At 54.0% G+C, this 11665-nt stretch overlaps 2 protein-coding genes across 4 annotated transcripts in view; one reads left to right on the top strand and one right to left on the bottom strand.

The window, feature by feature from the left end:
* ERBB2 (erb-b2 receptor tyrosine kinase 2) overlaps positions 1–9230 on the top strand; it is a 28838-nt gene extending 19608 nt beyond the window's left edge. For 2 of the 3 annotated variants that reach the window (XM_017497277.2, XM_037727366.1), the window contains exons 16-27: positions 1400–1447; positions 4250–4388; positions 4469–4591; positions 4830–4928; positions 5340–5525; positions 5672–5827; positions 5941–6016; positions 6308–6454; positions 7128–7225; positions 7381–7569; positions 7857–8109; positions 8252–9230. In XM_017497277.2, the coding sequence (XP_017352766.1) occupies positions 1400–1447; positions 4250–4388; positions 4469–4591; positions 4830–4928; positions 5340–5525; positions 5672–5827; positions 5941–6016; positions 6308–6454; positions 7128–7225; positions 7381–7569; positions 7857–8109; positions 8252–8607 (1870 nt within the window). In that variant the 3' untranslated portion in view covers positions 8608–9230. The remainder of the gene's footprint in view (positions 1–1399; positions 1448–4249; positions 4389–4468; positions 4592–4829; positions 4929–5339; positions 5526–5671; positions 5828–5940; positions 6017–6307; positions 6455–7127; positions 7226–7380; positions 7570–7856; positions 8110–8251) is intronic. The other variant, XM_017497278.2, reaches the window with a different exon arrangement.
* A 482-nt stretch (positions 9231–9712) lies between these two features.
* On the bottom strand, positions 9713–11125 carry MIEN1 (migration and invasion enhancer 1). Its single transcript, XM_017497300.2, has 4 exons — positions 10984–11125; positions 10773–10870; positions 10247–10323; positions 9713–10164 (listed from the first exon to the last, which is right to left on the bottom strand). The coding sequence occupies exons 1-4, from the start codon at positions 11070–11072 to the stop codon at positions 10081–10083; spliced, it is 348 nt and encodes a 115-aa protein (XP_017352789.1). The 5' UTR covers positions 11073–11125; the 3' UTR covers positions 9713–10080.
* Positions 11126–11665: the final 540 nt, after the last annotated feature.

Genomic DNA, 11665 nt, shown 5'->3' on the forward strand with positions numbered 1-11665 from the left:
AAAAAAAAAAAAAAAAAGGTCAGGAAACAGCAATTTTATGTAGTTCCACTTATCATCAGATTTGTGTGCATGTACATTTTGTGATGTACATGGGAACATTCTCTGCATACTGTTCTGCACTTTGCTTTCCCCACCACTTGTGGTATCCTTTCTTGTGAGTACAGACGGATCTACCAGCTTTATTTTTTTAAATTACTCAACCTGTAACATGGATGTAATTTAACTTTGTTTTTGAGAGATATTGAGTTTGTTTCCCTGTTTTCAGTTTATTGCAATTGAGCTCCATAAAGTGACAGTCTTGTGTATGCCCCCTAGTGTCCACGTGTTGGCATTTTTACGGTATATAGTGCTGGCAATATTTATCACGAGGATGTATTCATGCGTTTCAATTTAAATACAATTAAATGAGAAAAATTAAAATATTATGGGTCCGGGCCAGGCACAGTGGTTCTTGATTGTAATCCCAGCACTTTGGGAGGCAGAGGCTGGCGGATCACCTGAGGTCAGGGGTTCAAGACCAGCCTGGCCAACAAGCAAAACCCCGTCTCTACTAAAAATACAAAAACTAGCTGGGTGTGGTGGTGTGCACCTATAATCCCAGCTATTCTGAAACACGAGAATCGCTTGAACCTGGGTGGTGGAGGTTGCAATGAGCCGAGATTGCACCAGTGCACTCCAGTCTGGGGAACAGAGGGTAACTCTGTCTCAAAAAAAAAAAAAAAAAAAGGAAGAAAGAGAAACTAAAAAACGAGAAAAAAAAAAAAAAAAAAAAAAAGAGAAAAGTCCAGATCCATATGGATCCTAGATCCAGAACACGGTGTTAGAACGTGGAAAAACACTGCAAGGTTCTGTAAAGTGAAAAAAGCATTTGCAAACAATACGTACAGGTGGAGCTGCTGAGTCATTGACACTAATAGTTGTTACCAAACCGTTCTCCGAGAAGTCGCCTCAGTTTACCCTGGGATTCTCCTATGGAGGGAAGAGTTGAGCTTTCAGACTTGACGCACTTCTGGGCACCCCTCCCCACTTCCTACCCACCACAGGCCACAGGGATCTGGACCCATATTCTTTTTTTTTCTTTCTTTGAGACGGAGTTTCCCTCTGTTGCCCAGGCTGGAGTGCACTGGTGCAGTCTTGGCTCACTGCAACCTCCGCTGCCCAGGTTCAAGCAATTCTTGTGTCTCAGCCTCCCAGGGATTACAGGGCATGCTGGTTCCTTGGCTGGGGAAGGAATCTCCTTGTGGGGTGCTAGAAGGAGCACTGATGGCCTTGAGCCCAGTTTCTGCCTTTGTCAGATGGGGATAATGACCCAGCCACACCCCTCCCAGGGCTGTTGTGAGGCTGGAACCACCCAAGAGGGTGGTTCCCAGAATTGTTGATGAGACTCTTTTTCCTGCAGCTGTGTGGACCTGGATGACAAGGGCTGCCCCGCCGAGCAGAGAGCCAGGTTGGCCTGGACCCCAGGATGGACCCCCCGTTGCCCTTCATTCCCCCACTGGATGCTGAGTGATCACTGCTGTAGGGAGGGGACCCCCTGACATACGTCCCTTCCCATCCACTCTTCCACTGTGGAACCTCCTGTCATTTTCCACTTCAACAAGTGACAGAAGACCTGCTCAGGTGCTGGGGGGAGGGGGCTGCAGGGAAAGATGGCTAGGAAACCCAGTATCTCCCTACCCTGGAGTAACTGATAACTTGTGAGGGACACAGGTAAAGTTCAGTTCCTTGAGACTCAAGGTAGACTGAGAAGAGTGAAGCTGCAGTGCTGAGGGAGCGATGGTAACTGGGGACAGCAGGAGGCTTCAAGGAGGAGGTGGCTTTTGAGCCAGGCTTTGAGAGAGGAGCAGGTATTGCATTTGCATTTAGGTGGAAAGCACTGGGGGCAAGGTGACACTGGAGTTGCGAGGCATCAGGAAGTCCAGGATGTGTTCAAAGGTTCTGGTGTGGGGGGCTGTTGAGTAAGCACAGGAGTAAAGGGGTCAAGTTAGAGTCAGAGTAGGGCCCCACCTGGAGGGCATAGAGCCTGATCCCCAAGCCACAGGGTTGGACTTGGCTATCTGGCAAGCTGGGGAGCTTTGGGAAGGACTTTAGAGAGAAAAACAGACTCGAGTCTGTCCTAGGCAATCATCTGTCCATGAAATGAGCATGCATTACAGGTTTGGTATGTGCCAGACCCTGTGCTAAGCAAGGGAGTGTGGAGGGGACAGGATGACAAGAATATTGGGTCAACACCCAGGAGCTCCATCTAGCCCAGGATGAGCTATCTTTTTTTTTTTTTTAAGACGGAGTCTCACTCTGTTATCAGGCTGGAGTGCAGTTGTGAGATCTTGGTTCACTGCAACTTCCACCTTGTGGTTCAAGCGATTTTCATGCCTCACCCTCCTGAATAGCTGGGATTACAGGCACATGCCACCACACCCAGCTAATTTTTGTATCTTCAGTAGGGATGGGCTTTCATAGTTTCCCTGTGTTGGCCAGGATGGTCTCAATCTCCTGACCTTGTGATCTGCCTGCCTCAGCCTCCAAAAGTGGCGGGATTATAGGCACAAGCCACCGCGCCCAGCTGGATGCACTATCTTTTTACTGATTGATTGAAACAGGGTCTTGCTCTGCAGGCTGGAGTACTATGGCACAATCTCAGCACACTGCAACCTCCGCCTCCCGGGTCCAAGTGATTCTCCTGCCTCAGCCTCCTGAGTAGCTGGGGTTACAGGTGGGCACCACTGCGCCCAGCTAATTTTTGTATTTGTGGTAGAGACGGGATTTCACCATGTTGGTCAGGCTGGTCTCGAACTCCTGACCTTGTGATCCACCCACCTCAGCCTCCCAAGGTGCGGGGATTACAGGCATGAGCCACTGTGCCTGGCCTGTTGTCCATTCTTAAATGTGGTGGTGCAATCACAGGCTAAGTGAAGCCTTGACCTCCTGGGCTCAAGCGACCCTTCTGTAGTAGCAGGGACTATGGAAGCATGCCACCACACCTGGCTAATTAAATTTTTTTGTGTGTGTATAGCCAGCGTCTTGCTATGTTGCTTAGGCTGGGCTCAAGTGATCCTCCTGCTTTGGCCTCCCAAAGTGTTGGGATGACAGGTGTGAGCCACCACTCCTGGTGATGAGCTGAGTCTTAAAAGATGACCCTGTGGAGAAATGGTGGTCCAGGCTGAAGGAACAGCCTATGCAAACACTGGGAGGTGTGAAAAATCATGACTTGCTGGTGGAAATTTTGGCTAGAACATCAAAATCATCGGGTGATTCCTATACCCAGGCAGCAGTCAGAATCTCTGGGGCTGGGGTCCCAAAATTTCATGCATATAGATGGTCCCCTATTTATGGTTATATTACTTAGGATTTTTTGACTTTACATTGGCGGGAAAGCAATAATATACAGTCAGTAGAAACTACCTTGAGTACCCATACAGCCATTCTGTTTTTCACTTTCAGAATTCAATAAATTATATAACCAGGCATGGTGGCTCACACCTGTAATCCCAGCACTTTGGGAGGCCAAAGTGGGAGGATCCCTTGAGGCCAGGAGCTCAAGACCAGCCTGGGCAACACAGTGAGACCCCACTTCTACAAAAAGTAAAAAAATTAGCCAAGTGTTGTGGCGCCTGTCCGTAGTCCCAGCTACTTGGGCAGCTGAGGTGGGAGGATTGCTTGAGCCTGGAGGTCAAGGCTGCAGTGAGCCATGATCTCACCACTGCACTCGGCCTGGACAACACAGCAAGGCCCTGTCTCAAAAATAAATAAATAAATAACAGGAGCTATTTAACACTTTATTATAAAATAGGCTTTGTGTTAGATGGTCCTGCCCAACTGTAAGCTGCTGGCGGTGTAACTGTTCTGAGCACCTGTAAGTCAGGCCTAGTCTTAAATGCATTTTCAGTTTCAACTTACAATTGGTTTATCAGGATGCAGTCCTATGGTACGTTGAGGAGCACGTGTGTTAACAGTCTCTTTAGTGATTTTTACACTGTGAAGTTTGGAGCCCTAAGCCAGAGCCAAGGGCAAGAGCACAGAGAATCTGGAGATGTGGAGAGGGTTCTGATTGCCTACAAGGAGTTTGAATATTATTGTGGAGGCAGTGGGGAGCCAGGGCAGGTTTTAGAGTAGGAGAGGGTCCAAGTGTGTGGGTTACCCTTCTGACTTCCCTTTCTACATGCTAAATACTTTCATGTCCCCCGTGGGCCCCTTCGTCCCTCCCACCCCAAACTGGCCTGTATTCCCTGACTCTGGCTCCTGTCCCCAGCCCTCTGACGTCCATCATCTCTGCGGTGGTGGGCATTCTGCTGGTCATGGTGTTGGGGCTGCTCCTTGGGATCCTCATCAAGCGACGGCAGCAGAAGATCCGGAAGTACACGATGCGGAGGCTGCTGCAAGAAACGGAGGTGAGGCAGCCTGAAGGCCTCCCAGCCCTCGTGGGGTCTGCACTGGCCCCCGGCACTGACCCACCACCCCCTCATCCCAGCTGGTGGAGCCGCTGACACCGAGCGGAGCCATGCCCAACCAGGCACAGATGCGGATCCTGAAAGAGACCGAGCTGAGGAAGGTGAAGGTGCTTGGATCCGGAGCTTTTGGCACAGTCTACAAGGTCAGGGCCTGGGCCAGGTCCTAGGGTGGGCAGTCCCAGAGGATGGGGCCGGTGTGGTCGGCAGTTCCGGAAGGGTCAAGAGCCGGAGGCAGTGTTTGGGGGAAGGCTGTTACCGAAGGGAGTCGGGGGGGCAACCCCCAGGGTGGGGAAGGAGGTTTGGAGCACAAGTAACATCTCCTGGAAGGTAGGCAGGATCCGCCCATGCTCTTCTCACTCACATCCTCCTCTTTCTGCTCAGGGAATCTGGATCCCTGATGGGGAGAATGTGAAAATTCCAGTGGCCATCAAAGTGTTGAGAGAAAACACATCCCCTAAAGCCAACAAAGAAATTTTAGACGTAAGCCCCTCCAACCTCTCCTGCTGGGAGGACAGCAAGGACCCCATGGCTGCAGGTCTGGGCTCTGGTCTCTCTTCACTGGGGTTTGGGGAGATATGACTCCCTCAAACCTAGACTCTTTTTGGAGACAGAGTCTTGCTCTGTCACCCAGGCTGGAGTGCAGTGGCCCGATCTTGGCTCACTGCAATCTCCGCCTCCTGGGTTCAAGCAATTTTCATGCTTCATCCTCCTGAGTCGCTGGGATTACAAGCACCCGGCTAATTTTTGTATTTTTAGTAGAGACGGGGTTTCACCATGTTGTCCGGGCTGATCTTGGAGCCTTCATAGGCTGTGGCTTGTGACGGTTGGGAGGCTGTGTGGTGGGTGGGGGTGTGTGGTCCCTGTACCCTCTCAGCGTATCCTTGTCCCCAGGAAGCATACGTGATGGCTGGTGTGGGCTCCCCATATGTCTCCCGCCTCCTGGGCATCTGCCTGACATCCACAGTACAACTGGTGACACAGCTTATGCCCTATGGCTGCCTCTTAGACCATGTCCGGGAACACCGAGGACGCCTGGGCTCCCAGGACCTGCTGAACTGGTGTGTGCAGATTGCCAAGGTATGCACTTAGGGCACCTGGGCTCTGCGCAGGTCACTTTGGAGCAAGCTCCTGTATCCACATGGGGCTAGGAGGGGGACGCTTGCTGGGCATGTGGCCAGGGCCAGGCCCTCCCAGAAGGTCTACCTGGGTGCTTCCCATTCCAGGGGATGAGCTACCTGGAGGATGTGCGGCTCGTACACAGAGACTTGGCTGCTCGGAACGTGCTGGTCAAGAGTCCCAACCACGTCAAGATTACAGACTTCGGGCTAGCTCGGCTGCTGGACATTGATGAGACAGAATACCACGCAGATGGGGGCAAGGTTAGATGAGGGAGCAGGGGAGGCAGGGTGGAGTGGGTCTGGCCCCTGGGAGGACTCTGAGTGGCCACCTCCCCACCATATCCAGCTGAAGGACTTCCTCTTCTGCCCTCCAGGTGCCCATCAAGTGGATGGCATTGGAGTCCATTCTCCGCCGGCGGTTCACCCACCAGAGTGATGTGTGGAGTTACGGTGTGTGGTGGGGAGGGGTGGGTAAGGAGCCCTGGCTGGAGGGAGGATGAGAACTGGGATGGGGAGAATTTTAGGGCCACCTCAGCATGTGGAGGGAAAGAAGCAGCTGCCTGTGCCCCGCCTTGCAGGGTCTATGCACTAACCAGAATTAGAGAACGACCGGGTAGGTTCTGTCTCCTGACTTCACATCTCCCCCCGTTGCCATGGTGCAACGGTCCTGGGCAGAACCTCTGGCTCAAGACACTAAAGCTCCTGCTGGCCCTCCCACCCCTGACCCTGTCTCTGCCTTAGGTGTGACTGTGTGGGAGCTGATGACTTTTGGGGCCAAACCTTACGATGGGATCCCAGCCCGGGAGATCCCTGACCTGCTGGAGAAGGGGGAGCGGCTGCCCCAGCCCCCCATCTGCACCATTGATGTCTACATGATCATGGTCAAATGTGCGTGGCTGAGCTCTGCTGGCCGCTTGGAGGAGGGTTGGAGGTCCCAGGTGGAGGAGCCCACAAGGGGCATGGGAGGGAACCAGGATGTATGTTGACCCAGGAGCTCTGGTATTTTAAAAGGAGCCTCAAAACCTCGTATCCCTTTTATGGTCAAAGTCCAGAGCCACTCTAGAGGAACAACCAGAGAACCTACTGTACAAAATTAAGCTGGGCACAGTGGCTCATGCCTGTAATCCCAGCACTTTGGGAGGCTGAGGTGGGAGGATCTCTTGAAGCCAGGAGTTCAAGACCAGCCTAGCCAACATAGTGAGACCCCGTCTCTACAAAAACTAAAAAAAAATTTGCTGGGTGTCATGTGTGCCTGTAGTCCAAGCTACTCGGGAGGCTGAGGCAGGAGGATCACTTGAGCCCAGTTTAAGGTTGCAGTGAGCTATGATTGTGCCACTGAAATCCAGCCTGGGCAACAGAGCAAAAAAAGAAAAAAAAAAAAATTAAAAGGGAAATTAGTAGAGGTGCCCAAAGTTCTGGCCGAAGAGTCTAGTACTACTTCTTTACCACCCGGGGCTGTCCCCTTGGGACTGTCTAGACCAGACTGGAGCGGGAGAGGGAGGGGAGAGGCAGCAAGCACACAGGGCCTGGGACCGGCATGCTGACCTCCCTCCTGCCTCAGGTTGGATGATTGACTCTGAATGTCGGCCAAGATTCCGGGAGTTGGTGTCTGAATTCTCCCGAATGGCCAGGGACCCCCAGCGCTTTGTGGTCATCCAGGTACTGGGCCTCTGTGTCTGCTCCCTGCCTATGGCTAAGAGCACCCTCCTGCAGAGGGTGGGAAGGGGAGATGACTCCAGCGTGCCAGACCCCTCACGGAAGGCTGCATGCTGGGCTGGGGAGGGGCCGCCATCCCTCTTCTCCTTCCCCTGCAGAATGAGGACTTGGGCCCAGCCAGTCCCTTGGATAGCACCTTCTACCGCTCACTGCTGGAGGACGATGACATGGGGGACCTGGTGGATGCCGAGGAGTATCTGGTGCCCCAGCAGGGCTTCTTCTGCCCAGACCCTGCCCCAGGTGCTGGGGCCATGGCCCACCACAGGCACCGCAGCTCATCTACTAGGGTCAGTGCCATCGGTCACACTGTGTGGCTGTTTACTTCCCCCAACCCCAGTGGACTAGGGTCCCTTTCTCTGATGTTCCCTCAACTGTCACCTCTCATGGAGACCCCATTATCCCTACAAAAAATTCTTACCACCTTCCAACCTCTGTGACCCCATTCTCTCCACGGTGACTGTGTCATGTCCCAAAGGTGACCTCTGTTTTTCTTCTATGACCTTGTCACCTCCCATGGAGTCCCCATCCCAGATCCATGAGTGATCCCCATCATGACATTTTTTCTTGTCCCCAGAGTGGCGGTGGGGACCTGACGCTAGGGCTGGAGCCCTCTGAAGAAGAGGCCCCCAGGTCTCCACTGGCACCTTCCGAAGGGGCTGGCTCTGATGTATTTGATGGTGACCTGGGAATAGGGGCAGCCAAGGGGCTGCAAAGCCTCCCCCCACACGACCCCAGCCCTCTACAGCGGTACAGTGAGGACCCCACAGTACCCCTGCCCTCTGAGACTGATGGCTACGTTGCCCCTCTGACCTGCAGCCCCCAGCCTGGTATGGAGTCCAGCCTCAGCTGAGAGACTTATGGGCGGGCGAGGTGGGGACCCTCAGTCCAGGGTCCACTGTGGGGGCAGAGGGAGTAGCAGGGACACTGGGGCTCCTCCCCCTAACAGGTCCTCTTCTCTTGCCCTTTTAGAATATGTGAACCAGCTAGATGTTCGGCCACAGCCCTCTTCGCCCCGAGAGGGTCCTCTGCCTCCTGCCCGACCTGCTGGTGCCACTCTGGAAAGGCCCAAGACTCTCTCCCCAGGGAAGAATGGGGTCGTCAAAGATGTTTTTGCCTTTGGGAGTGCTGTGGAGAACCCCGAGTATTTGGCACCCCGGGGAGGAGCTGCCCCTCAGCCCCACCCTCCTCCTGCCTTCAGCCCAGCCTTCGACAACCTCTATTACTGGGACCAGGACCCATCAGAGCGGGGGGCTCCACCCAGCACCTTCGAAGGGACCCCTACAGCAGAGAACCCAGAGTACCTGGGTCTCGACGTGCCAGTGTGAACCAGAAGGCCAAGTCTGCAGAGGCCCTGATGTGTCCTCAGGGAGTGGGGAAGGCCTGACTTCTGCTGGCATCAAGGGGCAGGAGGGCCCCCTGGCCACTTCCAGGGAGGCTTGCTGTGCCGGGAGCCTCTCCTAAGGAAAATTCCTTCTGCCTGAGTTCCCAGGTGGCTGGAAGGGGTTCAGCCTGGTTGGAAGAGGAAAAGCACTGGGGAGTCTTGGTGCATTCTGGAGCCCTGCCCAATGACTCTAGAGCCCAGTGGATGCCATGGCCCTGCCTGGCCCTTTCCTTCTAGATCCTGGATACTGGAAGCCTTAGGGAAGCTGGCCTGAGAGGGAAAGCGGCCCTAAGGGAGTGTCTAAGAACAAGAGCGACGCATTCAGACTGTCCCTGAGACCTAGTACTGCCCCCCATGGGGAAGGAGCAGCAATGGTGTCAGCATCCAGCCCTTGTACAAAGTGCTTTTGTTTAGTTTGTACTTTTTTTGTTTTGTTTTTTTAAAAGACGAAATAAAGACCCAGGGGGAGAATGGGTGTTATATGGGGGGGGGTGAGGGGGTCCCTGGGGTTGGGGGAGGGATGGCCCTTCACACGCACTTTCTCCATTTGTAAATGTATTTCGGAAACTGCTGGGCACCCGCCTATGTTTGGGGGTGGCTCTGCACCATCTCTTCCTGCTCACCTTACACTCAACTCTTTTCCTGGAGGGAGTGGCTGGGAATCTTCAGGAAACTTGGATGATGAGGCACCTCATATCCAGTTCCCCAGCTTCAGGGTTGGGGGGAGATTGGGAAGCTCGATTTGGATCTGAGAGTCCTTTGATGACCAGATCATTCTTAGAACAAACTAATTCCTAAGGCCACTCACCAGAATGGGGTTGTTTCCTCCTTGTGGGAAAGGAGGGTAGGGTGGGGGCCGTATCTATTGTGGGACTCTCTTTCCTTGCGTTGGCTATACCAGAGGAGCTCACTGACCTAAGGAGTAGCTGTCCAGAAAAAGTCCACCCAGCCGGCACAGCCACCCTGGCGGCGCAAAGGCTGGGCTGGCCTGATTTCTGTGCCCCACCACATTCCTAGACTGGACATATAAAAACACATACTAGTTAGCATTAGTGTTGGTAGTGCCACTTTATTGCCAATAGCTGACACTGCAATGGACTAGGGGAGAATAAATAAGATCTACCGTGACATGGTACAGGTATTACCAAGCTGGAGAGAGGGCTGGGCTTGCGGGGGCACTTATCCTGGGAAGCGGGTATAAGGTGGCTGGGGAAGTGTCCGTGGAGAGTATCTCTCTCCTGCCCCCAACACCATGGAATCTTCTATTCCTTCTGTGAACTCAAAGGGACAAAGTGGAGGCCAGGGTCTCTTTGCTAAGGAGCTAAGTACAGGAAAGTGGTAGGGGGAGCTCCCAGCAGGACCACAGGGGAGACCAAGACTCGAACCCCAGAACAGAGCAGGAACCCAGTCTGTGCAGTCACAGGATGATGCAGGGAGGACGGCTGTTGGTGATCTTTTCTAGGGGTTCTCCGTTGCTGGCTCTTCGGATGGCCTCAATGAGCTAGCGGATAGAGATGCAGAATGGCGGGATGCGCTGTTGGGGTAGGTGACCCAGAGGTCCTCCCAACACTGCAAATACTTACATCTTTCTCATAGGGAAAGCCCCCATTCTCCAGCTTGGAGAACACCAGTTGTCCATTGATCTCTATCTCAAAGGTGCCTGGTAAGAAATCAACAGATGAATAAATGGTACACTGAGAACACAGGCAGAAGTCAGGAGTTCCTCCAAAGGGGTCCTCTGACCACACAGGCTTTTTCAAGTCCCCCATCAGTCCCACTGGATACTCATTTGTAGCTCCTTAAGCCACTCCCCCACCCTGAGCCAACTCCAGGGAACCTGAGGGAGGCCTCACCTGTGTGTCCCCAACAATACTCAATAAAGGACCCCTCCCCTCCAACTCTGCACGATTACAGTCTAATTGATTTTTCTCTACAGGCTTCCTCTGTGACCCCCCTGACCTATGGAAGGGAGCTCATGTTGGCTGGACATTTTCCCAAATGCTAGGCACTGCGGGCACTTTACATAAAGCAGCCAATTTCAGAGCTAGAAAGCGGGAGAGCTGGGATTTAGAGCATAGACTGACTCAGCACGTGTTCCGCGAGCCTCACCTGTGCCCCCCAGGCGCGACTCGATCTCAATGCCCGGATACTGCTCCTTCACAGCACTGGCCAGCTCCAGGTAGGTCGCCTCGAAGCCGCAGGGTTCACTGGGGAGAAGAGATGGGGCTGGGCTGGGGATTCGGGGGTGGGGCCTCCCGTGGACCAACCTCCGTCCAGCCCGCGGGACCAGGTTGCGGGCCCTCCAGCCGGAGCCACTCACCAGTACTCCACCACGATGTGGACTCCACTGCCCGGCTCGACCTCCCCGGGAAGGGGCGCTACGGACGTCTGCGCTGGCTCCCCGCTCATTGCTGCCGGCTCCTCGCGGGGCCCTGCTTCCGGGTGTGACGCTCGCCGCGGGCACGTGACGGGGCGGGGCCTCTGGAGCGGGGCGGGGCCGAGCGTGGCCTCTGGGCGCCCCCTGCAGGCCTCGGCCACTGCTACGTTTTGACCTCGTAACGCGGCTCCGGAGCTCACACCCTGTTTAGCGGCTGGGAGGACCGGTCCGGACCCTACTTCCCTGGCCCGGGCTCCCGGAGTACCGGGTTTCCCCACTCCAGGTGTCCGCCGGACTTTATAACTTCATTTACTCTAATGGACAATCTCAGACTGCAAAGCACTTTTTAGTTTACAAAAGAAAGAGAGAAAGTGGTGGGGCAGCCATCCTGGGGATGGGGGCGGGTGTGGCTGATGTATGAAATAGCTGACATTTTCTCTCTAACATGCTGATGACACTTGTTTGTTTTGAGACGGAGTTTCGCACTTGTTGCCCAGGCTGGAGTGCAATGACATGATCTCGGCTGACTGCAACCTCCGCCTCCAGTTTCCAACGATTCTCCTGCCTCAGCCTCCTGAGTAGCTGGGATTACAGGCTTGTGCCACCGTGCCCGGCTAATTTTGTA

This window comes from Cebus imitator, unplaced genomic scaffold (assembly GCF_001604975.1).
Source record: "Cebus imitator isolate Cc_AM_T3 unplaced genomic scaffold, Cebus_imitator-1.0 Scaffold228, whole genome shotgun sequence".
NCBI lineage: Eukaryota > Metazoa > Chordata > Mammalia > Primates > Cebidae > Cebus > Cebus imitator.

Excerpts from the sequence above, each read along its gene's own strand:
- MIEN1 (XM_017497300.2), bottom strand. The coding sequence starts at position 11,072 with ATGAGCGGGGAGCCAGCGCAGACGTCCGTAGCGCCCCTTCCCGGGGAG. Across the intron at positions 10,871-10,983 it reads CACATCGTGGTGGAGTACTG|TGAACCCTGCGGCTTCGAGG; the intron begins GTGAGTGGCTCC and ends TCTTCTCCCCAG. Across the intron at positions 10,165-10,246 it reads GCTTTCCCTATGAGAAAGAT|CTCATTGAGGCCATCCGAAG; the intron begins GTAAGTATTTGC and ends TCTATCCGCTAG.